This window comes from Triturus cristatus, chromosome 2_2 (genome assembly GCF_964204655.1).
Source record: "Triturus cristatus chromosome 2_2, aTriCri1.1, whole genome shotgun sequence".
Classification (NCBI taxonomy): domain Eukaryota; kingdom Metazoa; phylum Chordata; class Amphibia; order Caudata; family Salamandridae; genus Triturus; species Triturus cristatus.
This window is the reverse complement of record NC_140582.1, coordinates 67,879,139-67,898,529: the sequence shown is the minus strand read 5'-3', so window position 1 is coordinate 67,898,529 and position 19,391 is coordinate 67,879,139. Positions and strand designations below refer to the sequence as shown.

Sequence of the window (19,391 nt, the reverse complement as noted above, 5' to 3'; positions counted from 1 at the left end):
TTTCAAGATGCATAGCACAGTTTCTCGTAACATTTTCATAATTCATGGCCATACTTGTACAATTAACCAGTCAATTCTAGCCTTTGAGAATAGGCTAGCCCATTATGTGGAATAAAGCACACCCTTCAACCCTCCCGCACACTCCATCCCCCTACTGCAGACCGTGGTGTCAGGTAATTGGCATTAAGCAAAGTGCATTGCTGGCTTCCCTTCAGCACAGGACACCTTACTCCACACACTGAATGGCATACAAGGCATCCAATAGAGCCCTAGCAGTTTTATCAGACAAAAAGTGCCTAGTGCCAAAAGTTAGTTTAATCATTTGAGTGGCTGACTTCAGACAAAGAGGGCAAAACCAGGGCACTATGTGCCGCAAAACAGCTTCCTGTTAATAAGACTTAAAGTGAGGTGCTTCTGAACAACCCTCTCTATGCAGAGAACTGGAGTTGAAAATGTACACAGCCATTGGTGGGATGGGGATACATTATTTTTACTTCCAATCCCCAGATAGACATCCATAGTTGTAGCCACATCATAAAGGCTCCCACATTTTTATCCTGATGGAAATACAACTTTAGTAACTCCTTCTTGTGGCAGGTGCTCTACAAAGGTGATGTAATTGGGCATTCTGTGACAAGTTCATCATTTCATGATTCCCCCTTACAAGCGTTGCTTCTGGATCCCTATGTGGACTTCACGATTCATATGTCACAGACTTTTACATAGTTAACTTATCTTCTCCAGTTTCTTAGCCGCACTAAATTATAACTCTAGAAGTACTTACAGAGGAGTACAACGCAAACTCCCACTGTTCCTGATTTCAGTCTTCGTCATGGACAAACAACAAACCTGCCCTTCTTGTCTCCATTCAGAGAATGAAAAGAGAATATACACCTTTGATCATGCTATTTTATAAAAATCAACATTCTCTGTAATTGCAGGGTATGAGGTTATTTCCTTCCCTATTAAAGAAGAGGAAGAGGACTATCCTCTGAATCATCCATTCTTGGAGAGCAGAGGAAGCATCACCCATTCCACAGGTTAGTAAACATGTAAAAAGGCCGCCAAATGAACTCCTAAACCCACAACATCTGTCTGAAGTTTTTTTTTAGTTGAGACTGGTCTCATGCGACACCAAAGGACAATGAGAGCAATTCTACCTCTTTTTTTCTCCTTCATTTTGCTTCCTGTGTGTTTAAGACCAGAATAAGGCTCATACACTTTTTCTAAATGATGAGAAACTATTGTGTATGTTTTCAGGTAAGGCAGGTTGAAGTGAGGTGACACTATATCTCAAATACAGTTTAGAGCACTGTCCATCTACATTACTTCTGGCACTTCAAAGTGGAGAAACAATCTTGTTAAATTTGCATGATAGTTTTTCGTTGGTACTTGTGGACAGTCGGTTTTCTAATAATGCCTTTTTAATCTGTACATGGACATTGCTACATATATAGAAGCTACATACTTGTAAACCCCTAGAATCTCCATTGTCCACCGTTGGACAATCAGGGTCAGCTCTGTGCCAGATTTTTAAGCTATCCACATGAGATAAATATACATACATGATATTTTAAGCTGCACTAATTCATATAGTCAGTGGTTTTTCTAGACATTTTATCATGTTTCCAGCTCTACTCAATCTACTTTGGACACCATTAGGCCATATATTTACCTAAGTCCCTCTAACAATTATAATGAATGCTCTGAAGATTTTCGCTAAATCTAGGCACCAAGAGCACACATTTCTTTTCAGCTCCTCCTCAAGTAACAATAGCACCTTTGGTAAGGACCCTTGCATTGAAGATGACCTCTTCTACCAAGATCAAATGTAGCATTTGTGTAGATGGACCACCCTTTTACCTTTCATTAAAATGCTGTGTGTCTTGAGTGCAGGCCTTTTTGACTGTGAACCCTCTATAAGGGGGAATCCAAAGAATCATTTGTGCGGTAGCTAGGTTCCTGGGATTTAAACTTCGGATAGAGACCTCAGTGCTGAGATCCGCTGTGTTGGCCATGTTGGTTGCCTTTTTTGCAAAGTTTCTGTGCGTCAGTTTCAGCATGCACCAGTCCCTGAACAGGCATTCTTTGGGGCATTTGTAATTCCATTACTGGAATTCTGGTTTTGCAGAGGGCGTAGCTTCATTAATGAGCTATACTGGTTCTGTGTGGACAGTTGAGGCACCCCTGAGAAATACTACTGGACATCCAACTTGTCAGATTGGTGCTGCTACCTTCACCCTTTGTTTGGCTAGTGCTCAAGAAGAAGGACGTGCTGAGAGCAAACCGAGGTATAAACAAAGTTTAAAATCAGCTAATGCCTTATGTTTAACCAAGTCGGAAAAAGTCCAAATTGAGAAATTGCAAACACCATCTGAGAAGCAACGTGCTAGTGGAGCTAATTGAGTGGGTTAAACTGCAACAAATAGTTGCATCACAAGTAGTGGCTCAATTAATTGTTTCTACTGCTCAAGTCTTCCTCTTCACTTTTCTGATTACAAATGGCCTAGTGTTCCCAAACCTTGATTTACCCTGTTGCGGAACACTGCTCTTTTTTCACAGGCTGGTTGTGCAGCCAGTAAAATCCCATGCTTTTCTGTTTGGAAGCTCCGGCCCTTTGGAAAATGGAGACGATCTTATGATTATAGCACGGATACACAGGAGGACCCATGTTTGGAGCTCTATCCAGTAAAACCATCCCCAATGGATGGCACTACACCAAATCATGTGGTCATTCAGAAGGTGGCTGACCACCACAACGTTTTTTTTTTTTAAACGTGTTTTTATGCCAACACTGCACAGATCTCACATTACATGTTCACTATACATTCAACAATGTATAATTGGAAGGCTAATTATTACCGTGTTACAACGTAGCCATCTATTTGGGTGGCTGTATGTTCCGCTCAATAGTTTCATTGCTGGGCGCATAGTAGTCATTCCGTATTTAAAGCCGTTCGCACCCAGGAGAGATGCGTGCAGCAATACTTATTATAACTTATAGCAAGAAATGAAAATAACAAATGGATGGAACCCTTGCAGTGACCAGTGGCAGAACTCCATCCCATAGGTAATATATATAGGACATTTAGAGCAGGACTATCGGACGGCAAGCATTATTTTTCCGAGGAAGTGGGGGGTGATCTCTTCTGCCCTCTGGCGAAGGCTGTTTCTGTATGTGAGAGCGGGGGTTTTCTTCATTCTCTGGGTTTGGTGTGGGGTGGTATGATTTGACGTTTGTGTTGAGCCCTCCTCTCTCTCATTCTCACCACAAAGTCAAATTACATGTGGTGGATGAGGAAGATCACTTTTTGGTGGAGAAATGTTCCAAGACAGAACGCTTGGTCCAATTCCTTTTCTATTAAAAAGCAAATTGTGCAGCTGAGAACTTAAAGGACCCTGTAAATACAAGGATTTCCACCCCAAGAGTACAGAAAAAGTACAAAGCAGCACCAGAGGATCCCTTGCATTTTAGAGGCCATGTACCACCAGATTCCCTGGGTGTTTATACATGTAAGAAAAGGACCTTTGCACAGAGGACGGGAAATGAACTACCAACGGTCAAGGATAGTAGTAAGATTGGCAGTCTAGGTAAAATGTTAGATCTGTGGGTAGATGGTGCATAGCCAGTTCATTGGCCTTGTTGTCCTGATATGATGGGTACCACTGGGAAAAGGTGGTGCATCTGATTAAACACCTGCCAGATGCATACTGGAAAAGAGGCAAGGGGTTGGTTTAAGAGGAGGCAATCCCTTCTAATGCCAATCTTAGATGCACACTGGATGCAGCAGAAAGCACGTCCACAGACACAAACATTAAAGTCATGCTCCGAAGATGTGACTAGCTCAGTATGGCTGTCTTCTGTTCTGAGGCCCAACAGTATCTGTAAAATTGCCCCCTTTGACACAGAGTATTATTTGGTCCACAAAAAGATTTTGAAAAGACACTGAAGTAGCTAAAGGTACGTGAGAATTTCAAACCGAAACAGGCAAACCTGGTTTTCAGTGCCAAAAGGCAAGAGCTGGAGCCAAAGCTGCAGCCACACCACAGCTCCCTGCTTGGTCAATGCCGTCTCCTCCTCCTGCTTCAACACCCTCCGCATGCTTTGCAGGATCTTCAAGTGGATCCCCACCGAAACCAGGACGGTCACCCAGGCCCTCGTCAGCAGCAGACTGGACTACGGCAACGCACTCTACGCAGGAGCCCCGGCCAAACTCCTGAAACGACTCCAACGCATCCAGAACGCCTCCGCTCGTCTGATCCTGGACATCCCCCGCCGCAGCCACATCATACCCCACCTGAAAGACCTGCACTGGCTCCCCATCAACAAAAGTATAACCTTCAAGCTCCTCACCCACGCACACAAGGCACTCCACAACACCGGACCAGCGTACCTCAACAGATGACTCAGCCTCTACACCCCCGCCCGCCAGCTCCGCTCCGCAGACCATGCCCTTGCCACCATCCACTGCATCCGAAGAGTGACCGCCGGCGGCAGATCATTCTCCCACCTCGCCGCCAAGACGTGGAACATCCTCCCCATCCGCCTATGGCAGATAGAAGACCTTCTATCCTTCAGGAGACTCCTCAAGACCTGGCTCTTCAAACAGTAGCAGCATCCCCCCCTAGCGCCTTGAGACCCTCACGGGTATGTAGTGCACTTTACAAATGCTATGATTGATTGATGAGCATTACCAAAGAAGACTTCTCAGCAACAACCAGAAATAAGGCAGAGGTCCACTACAGTGACTTACCCTGCATACCCCTTCCACTGCCCCCTACCACACAACACCTGTCCAGGAAAGAATAAGGTTCTTTCTCCCTCAAATTGTAGAAAAAACCTCACTATCTTGGGTCTTATCCATCATCACCTACTGATACATTTTGAAATTTCCTACAACACCATCAAACATACCACATCTTCATCACATCATCAACCAGAGCATCAAAGGCTACTGCAAGAGAAGGTGAGGGCATTGCTTTAAAAAGGGGTAATAGAGCTGGTTCCAGTGATTCTTAGAGGACAAGGAGTATTGCTTCCTAATCCCCATAAAGGGCAGGATTCTAAGGCCAATACTAAACCTAGGCCACTCATTCATTACATAGTGTCAGAGCTCTTCAAAATGACAACTCAAGACGTCATTCTGCTGCTTGTGCTGTGCTGCACAGGAGATCACATGGCAGCGCTCAGTCTCAGGATGGCTACTTTGCAGAAGGGCCATTCACTGTCTCTCCATATCAAAATGAATGGCTGATATAGAACCGCGAACAACAGCAGTGTCTAGCACACCCTCAACAAATTGTATCACTTCTACAGAGATTGGAATGCACAGTAAATTCTAAGAAATCCTAGCTCTGACCCCAACAAAACAACCTTTCTTGAGAGTCATTCTGAACACAGTGAAAGACAAAGCCCATTCCAAGCACAAGAATGTGAGAATTAAGTCATTTCAGTGCATGCTTCCCCTTTACCAGATGTTGTGTCCTTTGGCGATGAGAATTAAAATTGATGGGGATGATGGCATCTTGTATTGCAGTAGGTCCATATGTTCACTTTTATATGCACCTACTGCAAGAGAGCCTGTCTTGGATATGGTCAAAAGCGATGGGTCGGTGGGAAGGTCTAATGTTTGTGGAGGCCAGAGTTCAGCACAGAACAAAATAGTGGAGGAACAACAATTTGGTACTGACCAGTTAATTTCTCCGCCTTCAGCCACAAATGACAATTACCACAGACACTTCCATTATGTGCTGGGAAGTGCATTTATACAACTTGACAATTGAGGGCACCTGGACCCAACAATAGCAGCAGCAACTGAATACCAATCTTCTGGGGCCGATTTCAGCACACCCGGCAATGAGAGGTTCTTACACAACAATTCACAACAAGATCGTGCTCATCAGAACAAACCGCATGACTGCAATATACTACATCTAGAAACTGGTACACACAGGCTGTTCTCATCAGTACAAACAACTTAGCATTTTTACCGGGATATTTACCTGGAGGGAAAATGCTTTTGTAGACCTGCTAAGCAGCATGCATAAGCAAACTCATAAATTGGAGATGAATCCCCAAGTAATTCATTAGTATGTTTGTAGAGGGGGAACACCCACAGTCCATCTGATTGCCACCACAGACAATCCCCCAGTACTCACTTTCACTAATACTCAGTGCCTTAGTTCTATAGAGTCTTATTGGATTGCAAGGTTTTGTGCGTGCGACAGGAGGGTAGTCAAAGGAGAATCGCAGTATTTCTTCTGAGGAATGTTGCCTTGCGATCCAATTATGTAAAATAGTTCTATTTCTACCAGGCATGAAAACTCGACACTTTCAAAGAATTTGAAGAATCTACTGCCCTTCCTATGAAGTAAATTTGGTGACAGAATAATTCACTGTCCAAATGTCAAGCAGACGATCCTTTCCCTAGAGAATTCCTGATCAAAAGCTTTAGGATAAATCAAAGTGGATGGGAATTGGATATAGAAAATAGAGCTCTAAACTAGCCATAGGGATCACGAGATGTATTTATGCTGCATATGCAGTAGGTCAGAGTATTATTGCTCAACAAGAGCTTGATAACATGTCATCAACTTTTGCAGTCCGCCTGCAAAATTATTTAATTATGCAGCTATGAAAAAGTCCATGGCCAATGAGAGAAGTGTAATAAATAACTACAGACACAGCCACTGGTATTATCTTTCTTACTACTATTAATGATTGTAAAAGGCCATAACCAATGAAGTTAGTTGCTCTGAGTACAAAGCCTATCCGTTTACGAAATCGGAGCTCAGATAAATGAAAATAGCACCTCTCTCCACCAACCCGCCCGCGAGGATCACCATTTAAGCTGGCTGAGTGTCTAGAATAATGCAACATAATGAACATCAAAGCATGACTTTTGACATCACGTCGTGATAGAGGTACCACATAAACATGAAAAATGCGCAACCAATAAATAGAATTATAATAAATCATCAGCAGTTTGTGGTGTGACCGCTGGAATGGAACATAGGCCGTCTCTGTATCAGATGTTGCACTCACTGCTTCATCAAATGGTCTGCACGTGTTTATGTCCTTAAGCGAGGCTGCCCCTCTTCCTGAGATTGCGTTGGAGAAGGCTTGATACTTATCGCCATTCAGATGGATGCTTCCTGAGCCGGTAACACAGAAGATGCTGGGATAGTGGGCTGTCAACCCCCTGTGTTGTAGCACTTTTCTAAGTCCAGGCATCTGTGGGATTCATGAAAAATGTGCTCACTAATCCCCAATAATTTTAAGTTGGACTGTAAAGATGAGGGCATGTATGAGGCCTAGCTCTCGCATTTTATTTTTTATTGTCATGAAGGAGGCCTACTGGTGTTGTACAGCCAAAGTATAGTCTGGCAAGATCATCAGCTGGAGGTTCTCTTTCCTGGTCGATTGCACTATGATATCTGGATCCCAGTAGTTGAGTATTTTTGCCACTATGGGGCTGATTGTCTCCCCTGGAGAGGGTTGTCACTGGAACCCTGTGACATAGGAAAAATAACCTTGGGGAGCCAATTCTGCATGAGCCATGAGTCTATAAACATAGTTGTGTTTGAGCCTTCAGCATTCTCCAGCAGACCTATGATTTCGCCTTCCTCTCCCTTCAGCATCCTCAATCCACCTTCAGGGAACCTCACTTGTTCTGTAAGGTCCTGGGTCTGCCGACTTAGATCAGAGACTGTGGGAGCAGGTCTGTGATGCACTGGTTGTATTATCTTGCAGCCCTACTTTGATTACTGTGCTCTTTCACCATAGTCTCTGATGCTGCATTAATCTGCTATTTTAGTCTCATCAGCATCGCTGTACATACCTGCTTATGCAATGCTTGTGTCGCGTCAAGGTGAAATGCGACTACTATCTTTTGTGGTGGGGTGCTGAAATCTGTTTCATTATGGGCACTTTAACATCCAAGCTTAAATCCTTTTTTTTGGGCAACCAGGGTCGTCATATCTATACAAAAGAGCATATGCCTTTGCATGATATGTAATCTTTTGTTTGCAGTCCCGGATAAAAAAAATTGAAATATAAAAATGAATATTAAAAAAATGGAGCAGGTCTTACACTATTTATAGGGTTTTACTTAATGGCTTACGCTACCATCAATGGCCACATATTTTAGGTGTTCCTTATACCAGCCTATAACTAGATGCAGAGCTGATCCAGGCTGTTGCTAATGAAAACAAAGAGCTGATTTCATGTCGGGCATAAAGAAAATTGAGCTCGCATTACATGGCAAGAAAAGATTCCCTCTGCATGCATGTGCACTCTTTGCTGCTGGCAAAAAAGCTCTCTGCTAGCATTACCATTCCTTGTCCCTGCTCTTCACATGTCCCAACCATGTTCACCACTGCAAATCCTTGAAATAAGGCTTAGATCAGACACTGGTATGTACTGTTGATTGTTCCAAAACAATTGTGAGTGAGCACCACAACACAATAGGGAGATTGCTAGGTAACAAACAGCACTATGTTGTTTGTAACCTGCTGAACCCTTAAAAAACACACACTCTCTCTCTATCACTCTATCACTCTCACTCTCTCTCACACACACACACACACCCACGCGCGCGTACACACACACACACACACACACACACACACACACACTCTCACCCTCCCTCGAATAGAAAAGAGAAGCTGAAAGGGGCCGTCAGAATTTAGATCACACTTCATCACGTTTTGAGAGTTCTTATAGTGACAGTTTTGGCACTAGCCTTTATTACCCATACGCTGCTGCTGGTCTAACACAATATGTGGCTACAGCAAGGATTGGTTAACACACTGTATAAATATGAGCAGGGGAGTTTGTCTGGTATAGAGCTGAGATGTGAGCTTCCAAGCAGCATTTCTGCAGTGCTGCTAGAAAGGTGCCACCTGAGCTGCATGGATTTCTTGACTCCACCCATGCTAATGGATGTGGAGTGGCTTGCACCTGACATGCAGACCAGTTTCTTCTTGGAGCAGCCATGGTTGGCCTGTGCAACCAGTCTACCAGCTGGCACATTCCTCTTAGCTGAATATTAAATGGAGGTGGCAAGAGGACTGGTCAGCCGCCTACCGTGGGCTTCCTTTGCAAATACAATACCCTGTCTGGCATTAGATACCTCTGTTGACCGCCTGATCACTGACGTCTGGACAGCTGCTCATTACGGTTCAAAACTGCTTGGGACATCTACCGGAGCCTATCAGCTACTGAAAGTGCAATCAGGTCAGAGCCACCAACTTTCAATCATGAGTCATGCAACACTCACCATCTACCATCTGCACCCAGTAACATGCTGTGCCCCTAAGCAATACCTACCATCCTTCGAAACCTACATATTTTGAGTGACCCCCAACTAAGAGAAAATGTATGCAGTTATTGATATATGGAATACAATAAAAATAGAAGTGGGCACCCCTATCTCAGGACTTTATCATGATTTTAATGTATGATGTGACTTAAAGGGACCATTCTCATAGTAACCCACGCCACACCCCTAATATTCGATAGGTAATAAGTCAGTACTCCAAAATGACAGGGACGTATCACTCCGACAGGGTCTTTCACTTGCCAGCATTATTTAGCCCATATTACTATAAGAGTCCCTGAGTTACTGAGTTTAGGCAGCAAGAAAGCCAGCCCTTTTTACTGGGAGCTTGAAGGTTGGAGCAGATGGCAATGTTATTATTTTTTTTTTTTACATTAGGGCATTTATTTAGATTTGATCTAAATGGCACACACCATTTTTTAAACCGATGTTATACGAAAAAGCAAATGTTTCTGGAGAGGCAAACAGCTGATATAGGCTGTTATCAAACAACAAGCATTGGGAAAGCCAATCGGTCTCGCCTTTGCAGTAAGTGTAGAGTGTATGTGTTTTGATAATAAAATAGCCTTTGTTTTGCAAAATATTTGATGGATGTTATGAGCTTGTAAATGATGCGACAATTCTTTTTCTTTTTATTGCATAGTTCATTCATATTTATAGTTCCTTTTTGTGTTATCCTGCATTACTTGGAACAGCTGAGCACTGCTGACCATAAATCGAACCGATCTTTAACAGTTGCCCTCGTTTAGAGATGCAATAAAACACTAAACTTTCCCGGTCGCATGACATGGTATAATCCCCCATGCAAGCCACCCATGCCACTACGTGTTGTGCAACTTCTCACCTCAGAGCAAAAACTTGATTAATTGCAAATTAGAAACACGTGGAGGCCAATGCACGAAATGTTTGGAGACACGAAAAGCACATAGTGCGTGCGATGCTCATAGGCACTGGAACCAAACTGATCAGCCCCCCGCTTCACTGTGTAGAGAGGGGTGTGTGTCGTACACAGTGGTCAAAGTCATGCTCGGCACAAGAATTGCAAAGCGACTAGCGATTCTGAGATGAGATGCAGAGCTAGGCACAGTTGGAATTTATCCTTATCTGCCCTATGTGGTTCCTGTATACCCGTGCATGTGTGGAGAGTCCTATTACTGGCGAGATCTGTACAGTTTCAAGATGGCTGGGTTATTAGCCATGCAGCAGTTCTGCATGGCGTGTGGTTTCACTTTTATCTATACATTTTGCACGTTTCCCAATTAGTCCAAAAACTAGATATAATTACAGTGATGTGAAACAAATTTAGCCCATGATAGTTGTTTTCTTCTTGTGCACTTGTGAATAATTTTCATGGGCAGTTACTCCATTTCGCTAAAAAGATAGCCAATGGCTTGCAATGACAGCAGAGACCATTTTGAAATGCGATGAGATGCAGTGGTATTTGATGACTGAACGCACATTAGCAGATCTGAGGACAGTGGCAGGCATGTAATGCAGTGTAGCACAAGCAAGCCCTCCCAAAATCACTGTGTGTGTTTTTGGTATTTTAACATTTGTAATAAATGTGTTGGTGCAATAGCAGTATTATTTCCCTACAATATTGGCAATCTCCGAGTAAGTCATCAGCACGGATACAATAACAATAATCTCAAAACGATAGCCAGTGGCTTGATACGATGGCAGAGACCATTTTAAAATGGGATGAGATGCAATGCTTTTTAAAGACTGCGCGCCCATTACCCGAAGTGAGGTCGGTGGTAGGCACGTAATGCAATGCAGCACAAGCGAGCGATCCCGAAATCCACGGATACTCCTTTGAAATCCTTCCGGGTGCACTTAAGGTTTTAGCGCTAAGAAAACTGTGGCATTTCATGCATTTGTACATTAGCTTTACTCCCATAAGCTTTCACAAATGTTTTTTTTTTTATTTAAAACATGCAAAATGCAAAAATAAGATTTACCTTATTGCCGAAAACATAAACAATACACGAAAAGGAAATGAAAGCTTCACTGATACGGCAGAGAACAAAAGGGAACCTTCATGAAACAGGAACAGAAACCCCTCAAAAAATAGCGTGCACAAACAAACACAAATGCAGAAAGGAGAAAGGCTACAAGTAATACGGCCATGGCCCGTGGCCGGTATCAACACCTAAAAAGGAGGGACGTATAAGAATAAATACCTACTTAGAAGCAAAGATTTACAATGGACACTTGAAGTTACCAACCAAAAGCGATGAGTGGGCTGTAAGCCCACAGAATAGATGCAGCATGTCTCGGTGAGACAGCGCATGTGCTGCCTAGGCGAGACTTAAAAACCTAGTACTGTTGTTATGAAAATCAAAAAACGTCTTCCTCTATCATTTGCACTACTGCTGCCCATCCTATGATTCATTTTGGGTAAGATTTTATTAGGACACATCCATGGTCTGCAGTACCCGGGGACTCTTAAGTGTGCAAGCTGTTTAGGGTCCGGTTTATGTGTAACATCTGTACAATAGAGCATATGCTTTCCTGATCCTCCTTTCAACACAATTGTTGCTGTGTTTCAGAGAACAGGTGGGGTAAGCAGGCGCTCTATTGTACACGTACTACATATGTAGGGCACAGGTCTCCTTCAACATCCCAGCTCTGAAAGTATCCTTGACTGTCTCAGTAGAGATAGGTGTCAGTATATACAAAGCATGTACACAGTAGTTAAAATGCTTAGCCGATCCCCTTTCTAGAATGATATGTCACAGCATTATTAAACACATCTGTATTCAGCATCCCATCTCCCATTTGGGTTCATATGAGAGGAACCTATCAGACGGAGGAGAGATGGAGTTATGCAGGTGAACATACAAAACATATATGTGCTAGTGTACTTGCTTAGCTTATCACTCCAGGACAAGGAGGGTTCTTTGCCAATGCCAGTATTTTGAAAAGAGGTCTGGAAAAGTTCAAACCTTTTGCACTTGTAAATATCATTTGCTGGCGTCCTTCCAATCGTTTCTCTCTTCTAGCCTCAGTTATTTTAATTAAAGTATTATACTATTTGTGAAAAATCGGTATCTAAATTACAGCAACGGAAACAAGATAATAGAAAAGCTTTCTAATTGTAGTAGTTAATTTAGACTTTCTTCCCTATGAACTATTGATGGATCCCATGATCTCTTGGCTCGAATGCCTTATCATGGATTTGAGTGATGGCATTGTGATGGTGATGATGCGCTCCCTCAAAACATTCCACTAATTGTCAGATGTAGGGGTGGATTGCTTTAGAATATCTGGCAATAATTAGTGACATAATGTTAGCAATAGACACAAAACCATCATTATTAATGTTATTGGTCACTGCATCCACTCTTCCTAATGTAATATATTTTTGTACAGTGACAGACAGTTTGCTTAAACATACTTGGTTGTAGTTACAAATAGCTGATCTGTAGTGCAATAGAGCGGGACATAAGGCAAGTAATTACACCCTGTAGGACAGAGTTCCTTATCCTTACATTTCCATTTGTATAGCTCAAGAGTTGCTTAGTAAGGTGCATATATAAAGATTTGAAATGTTGTTTTGTATATATTTATCACTAGGTCGAGGTGATTTTTGTGCATGGCAGGAATTAATGACTACACACCACTTTCTCGAGATTGCACACTTTAGATATTGCGGAAAGCTGGTCTACCGCGGGAATCTGAGAGGGTTTAGCAGGCTAACATTACATAATTTTTCGGCCTCCAGCAAGAATAGGGCATTCCTAAAACTGCTTTAAAAAATAGCTTAAATTTAAGCCTAATATAAAGGAAAAGCTAAGTAATGCCAAATAAGGTTTGGGGCCTGATGAGGTCTCTGATCTGTACTTAAATCAGTCTTACATTCCTGTAGTCCGAACAGTTTGTATATTAAGGCTGGATTTCCTACCAGAGATTGGGCGGTGATAAATAAATGTTCTCAGGAAATAAGTTAGGAAGTTAAATTTCCAGGCTTGCAGATTGGAAAGTATGCAGTCACTAAGATTGGTGCATGGCAGCTTGCCCTTGTATTTTCTGTGCTTTATTGAATACCATTGTCATTAAGGCAGGTCCCCATTTGGTTTCGAAAAAGCTTTGTATTTGGGCTGTTTCAAACAACTGGGCTGTGTTTTTAACTTATAAGAAGTGTTTGTTCGACTTTTTTTTGGTCAAATTCTTTTTATTAAGGTCTTTTACCAGTACAATATGACGTGACAGAATAATGACAACATAACGTGTTTATTAGGATTGACGTAAGGCAACATGAACACATCAATCCGGGGGTGAGTCCACTGTGAAGCATGGAACGGGTGCAAGGTGGTGGCTAGGCCATATACGGACCACCTCTAGAAGAGGAACACTGGGCACTAGGGTCACTTGGGGCACTATGGAGACCTTGGTATGTTCTCTGATAGCCTTGCATAGCCAAGTGATCAAATGGTGCCCGGCACCCGTAATGTGTAGTGTTTGGACGACTGCATGCGTGGGGGGGCACCTCGTCCAGTGCGCCACAGGCTGAGGCACATTGCCAAGAGCTGGCCATGTAGGAGGAACTGGCCTGGGAGAATACCATTGTCTTGACATAGTTGGTTGAACGTTAACAGGTCTCCCAGTGTTTCAATCAATCTATTGTGCAAAGGGTCAGGTCATCTGGTGCGAATGCTCCTGGAAATCGTGGGAGTCCCTGGGAAAGAATCATGGGGGCATAGGGCAGGACATGGTGCTTTAGCTGGAACGTTTGTGTTAGGAATATGCGGGCTAACCACTCCAGTAGCGTCCAGGAACCTTGAAGTTTAACGGACGCAAGTAGGAGCTGGCAGATAGCAGGGCCCGTTTTCTGTCACAGTTTCATACAGGTTGCCTCCTGCTAGCCATTTCGACACTCACTGGAGCTGCGCTGCCCAATAGTAGGATTCAAACAAAGACTCACGCTGCCCGCCCTGGCCCACCAGCAGTTGGAGTTTGGTGAGGGCCACCCAGTGGCATTTATCACCCCATATAAGTTCCCCAGCATAATATTTAATTCACGGAAGAATGCCCTTGGCGATTACACCAGAATGTTTACAAAGTGGCATAACAATCCTCATGCTCCTGACCGGGTCCCAGCAACAGACCGCTGTCCTCCAAAGTCCACGGGGCAGGACTCTGTGCTTGTTTCCAAGCCGCAGGTCACAGCTTCGGTTTTCTGGCCAATGGCCCAAACTTTGCAGTCCCTGGTACCGTCAGCTCCTCCTGCATACTGGGTTACGTGGTACCCACTGGCAAGACACCGGTCTTCACTGCGCACCCACCCATTGGTGGCCCCTTCTGGCGTACGCGGTCGCACAGGCCTTGACATTTTGTGTGCAACAATTACTTCCACAGTGGCCACTTCTCCAGGCAGGCCTGGGCGTCCTAAAGTGGAACCCAGGGTCCTCCATGTAATGTACCCTTGCAGGCAGTCTTGCACTCACTGTATGGGAACTATACACACACTATTTGGTACTGTTACCTCCATGAGTTGTGCCCTCACAGACATGCATACATTCAGCACACACATTTGATCTAGGTACTGTTCAGTACTGTCCCCTTCTGTTTTGCGCCACGGTGTGCTACTTGTAAACACACACACACTGCCAGTGCACACATTTATCATGTATGCACTGCACAACACTTAACCTTTCATGTATTGTACTTTTAGCAAGCACACATACACCGAGCACAAGCTTTAACTGCGCACGCACTGCACAGCACTGATTCGCTCATATAATGTATCCACAATAGGCATACATACACTTAGTGTACTGCTCATCTCTGCTCTATCCCTGTACTTTACCCTTCCCAGAAACCATACATTGTGCGCAGAATCACCACTTTTGCGCTGCGCAGTACTTTACATATTACTGATGTAGACCAAGGGTGAGTTAAACCCACAGCAGCTGAACTTTTTAAGAAGGTGAGTGAGCTTGTAGGCCTCACTCCAGTGACACAGGTTAAAAAAGACCTGCTCAGTCCTACTGATCACTACATCATAGGCTGCACCACTGCAGTCATGCTGTTTAACTCCTGGTCAAGGCAGTAACCTTCCACCACTATTAGGGTAGCACTTTGGGTGCCCCTCCCGGTCTAACAAGACCACAATCCATGAGACAGGCCAATGCCATGGCACACACGCATGATCCGTGTTTGCCTTAGGGATCCAGACAGTTGTACAGTTGGGCACTCAGGGCAGGGGTACATGTCCTTTACTATGCAGAGGATTTTCCCCTCCTAACAGACAAGGAAGGAAGAAAGAGCCACTGCAATTTATTCTTTTTGGACCTGTACTAGGAATTTCTAAAGCAGCAGGAATCGTGAAGAAAGTGATGAAACATAGATCTGTAAAGTGGATACTGGGGCAACAGAGTTGAGCGAAAACTTGTGCTATAGTGAACTCGAGGGTTAGAATCAAGAAAAAGGAGAACAGAAAGTTCCAGGAGAAACTTTGAACACAAAGAGGCCATAAAGAATACAAAAGGGAGCAAGGAAAGACTCAAGATTCAAAGTGTTATGAAGGATCACGTGCTGGTTTGAGATTAGGAAATATGTTACAACACTCTCCAGTTACCCCCACTACTTCCCGTGAGTCATAGTCGCATATTTTTATTTCGGATTCACAAAGGAGATCCATAAAAGAACAATACATCAATGCAATCAAATAAAACAATCTGTTACAGAGACACCTAAGCTAAAAAGTAAACTATCATTTGAAAGGTGACACAAAGATAATAATGTAATTTAAAATTATGCCTGTTATTGTGGCATTTGTGAGGTATTCATACCCTGACGTATCTTAATAGCTTCTTTAGGAATACTTGTAACACAAAAACATGTAAATTCAACGTATAACAGTTGCAAAAACAAAAAGGCAGAACAAACTCTAATAAAACCTTGTTCTTTCAGCAATGGTAAAATAAAATGTCTATGCGACACATTAAAAAGCCCACTTAACAACACAAATTGAAAGGTATCCTGTGGAAACACACTGTCTCAGCCACAGGGACCGAAGTGCTTAACAGGGGCCCATACCTTCAGTACTGCCAAAAGGCAATGTAACAGGTTTAACAGAAACCTTGGTAATAAGCAACAGTGGTTACTGTTAGTAGCTAGTGCAAGGTAATGTGTAGGATGTAGTCATTAACAGAACTTATCCCCTGAGTGGATTTGCTTAATTGCAATTCTTCCCTGTCTGCGTCTCTGAAATAGATTAAAGGCTTTTTTGGTCCAAGCAATATAATTTTTATTTAATCACTGTGGATAAGTAACAAATCAGGGCGGCCAAGGGCTGTGACTGTGGTCATGACAAAAAATAAGGGAAGGGAAAGACAAGCCCTATCTAAACTAAAGCACTCCCTCAGGACGTCCCGATTTAATTCCAATTCTTGCTTTGTCCAAACAGTAATCCACTCAATAAGCAGACAGCGATCGATACGAAAGCCCTAACTCTTGGTGAGTTATGAAGGAGGTAGTGCCGGCAGGTAGATACAACATGAGTCTGGAAAACTGGTTTTCCATGTGTCAGAGAATGGAACAGTCCTTGTATCCCCAAATATTGCTGCCATAGGAAGCAGCAGACATACTCTTAGACAGGTATATCTGCAACATGGCTTTTACCGGCCTGTTCCCAAATCTAGTTGCAAACTCAAAGACCGAAGTAGTCGCCCTTGATAGAAGTTTATTTTTGTTTGAAAATAGGGCCAATCATGAACTCACACTGTCAAACAAGACCCCAAGATATGAGAATGAGTACACCCTAGAAATCACTCTGCTCTGCATGCTAAAGGTCCTGGTTTTTGTGTATCTGGGCTTTGCCACTATAACAAATGATTTGTAAAAATTGGTGGAAAGTTCCAATGAATCCATAAGCTTGACAAAAGTGTCAAGCTAACGTTGGAGACTTGGGGCCAGATTTTTGCACTGTCCTTGCGTCACTTAGGAAAACCCAAGGGCAACTCAAAAGTCAGATTTACCAAGCCACACAAGGCCACCTTGCATGACCCTGTGGTGCTTGGTAAATCTAGAGTAAGGCAAGGCAGAGCAAGTCCCTGCCCCAGGGAGGCGTTCCATGGGTGGAGCGTGGGTGTTCCATGGATTTTGGCACCTTCCCAGATATACCATGAGTAGTAGACCTGGGAATGCGTCAAAATGCTGTGCCTTCCCAGGGGAGATGTAATGAGTAGAAATATGTTTATTTCTCCCAGTTTTCCCCCTTTCTAGATATGCTGCATTCTGCAGCACATGTAGAAAGGGGAGAAATCTCAGAGGATTATTTTTGTGCAGGAAGATGTCCCTTCCTGCTCAAAAACAATCCTGCTGCACCCTTGCTCCATGGTGCATAGTGCGCCAATGCAAGGAGAGGACAGGAATGCGCCATATAATGTTAAATATGCCGCATTCCTGCCTTCTCCTTGTGATGCAACACAGCGCAGCACAGCAAGATGTTACGCGACAGTACAGAAAGACATTTTGATAAACCTGCTTCCAGATGGGGTTCTAGCCAGCAGGACCACATCATCTACATACAATAACACACTTCTAAAACAGATTCCAACACGTGGGAAATCTGACATGTTAGACAATAAAACTGTTTCAAAGTTGTTTGCGAAAAGGGTAAGAAAAACGGTGCGAGTAAACAACCTGGTCTCACATCTCTTTTAACCGAAAAAGACTGTGCAAGAACCATTGCTACTGAACCTTACCACAGCAGGCGTGGTAATGTGCAGGTCCCCAAAGAGATGGCATTATCAATGTAGACTCCCATAGTTAAAACAAATTTGCTAAAGTTTGTCCTGATTGAAATGGTCAAACGATGAGGTCAGGTCCATAAAAGTCATATGAATGAACCAACTATTTACTCATTGATTTAAAAATAAAAAATCAAGTTGAGGCACTGATCAGTGGTACCTATTCCCAGCCTAAACCTGCATTGTAAGTCTGTAATAATTATCCTCCGCCCAGGTTGTTAGCCTATTCAAAAAAACCTGCCCTATAACATACAGAGTTAGTAAGGGAAATAGATCTATTGCAACTAGGTTCTTCTTTCTTGAATACGGGAATTATAATGAACTGGGACCAGAACATTGTGACTTCTTCTTTAACTGAGGCATTCAATACTTTGGTAAGTAGGGTAACCTGTGGTTAAAAAAATATAGGCCAGGTTGTAATCCTGTCAGAGACTGGGGCTTTTATTTTGTCCAGGCACAAATCGCGTCATACACTAATGTGAATGAGATACTTGAGGCTGGTGGGGTCTCATCATGGATTGCTGAGAAATGCGAGTCAGGGGGTATTTGAGAGCAAACGGGCCCTTCGTCCAATTGGGCAAATAGTGAATGGTTTAGTATCTTCCAGAATAATGCACTGTTAGCCAGACAACCTGCTAGGAGCAATTGATCTCAGGCTTCGTCTTTGAGATGTTTTTTCTGCCAGTTGACCTCAAGGTTATATTTTTACTGACAGTTGGACATTAGGGGGAAATTTACTATGATTTTGCATTGGGGTTGCGTCACTTTTGTGGCACAGCCCTGGCGCGAAATCATTTTTGGTATTTACTAAAACATGCAAAGCCACTTTGCCTGGCTTTGCATGGTTTAGTAAATACAAAGTAATGCAGCATATAGTGCTGTCTTACGCTAGGAAGGTGTTCCATAGGTTGAGCATTGGCATTCCCCGGTGCGTGAAAGCTCTTGCAGGGGTACCGTGGGTTGCCTTTTCATCAAAAGGCTTATGCTAGCAGGGACCAAGTGCCTCGTTGTCAAGGCTGGAGTACTGAAGGCTCTTCAGCAGTTGAAATTTCATTACTTATCACACCCACTGCAGACAAATGGAAAGAGCTAATCGGATATTTACAGTAGTTCCTTCTGGAATGGCTTGGTTATTCATCACTGCCAACTTCCGTTTGCCCGTGGCTTCATGGATTATTTTTGCGCAGTAGTTAGAGATGTGGCCTGGGCTGGCCTGGTATTCGCCTGGGTACGTCTTTCATTCGAGGGAGAAGATGATCGCTAAATACCGGCTCTAGCAGTTTAGCCCCTC

The 19,391-nt window shown here is 43.3% G+C and overlaps 1 protein-coding gene across 3 annotated transcripts in view; it reads left to right on the top strand.

The window, feature by feature from the left end:
- Positions 1-19,391, top strand: part of LOC146861854 (uncharacterized) — a 225,551-nt gene that overhangs the window by 184,735 nt on the left and 21,425 nt on the right. For 2 of the 3 annotated variants that reach the window (XM_085641017.1, XM_085641020.1), the window contains exon 9: positions 942-1,040. The exons of the other annotated variant lie outside the window; for it this stretch is intronic. In XM_085641017.1, coding sequence (XP_085497143.1) covers positions 942-1,040 — 99 coding nt within the window. The remainder of the gene's footprint in view (positions 1-941; positions 1,041-19,391) is intronic. 3 annotated transcript variants of the gene reach the window in all.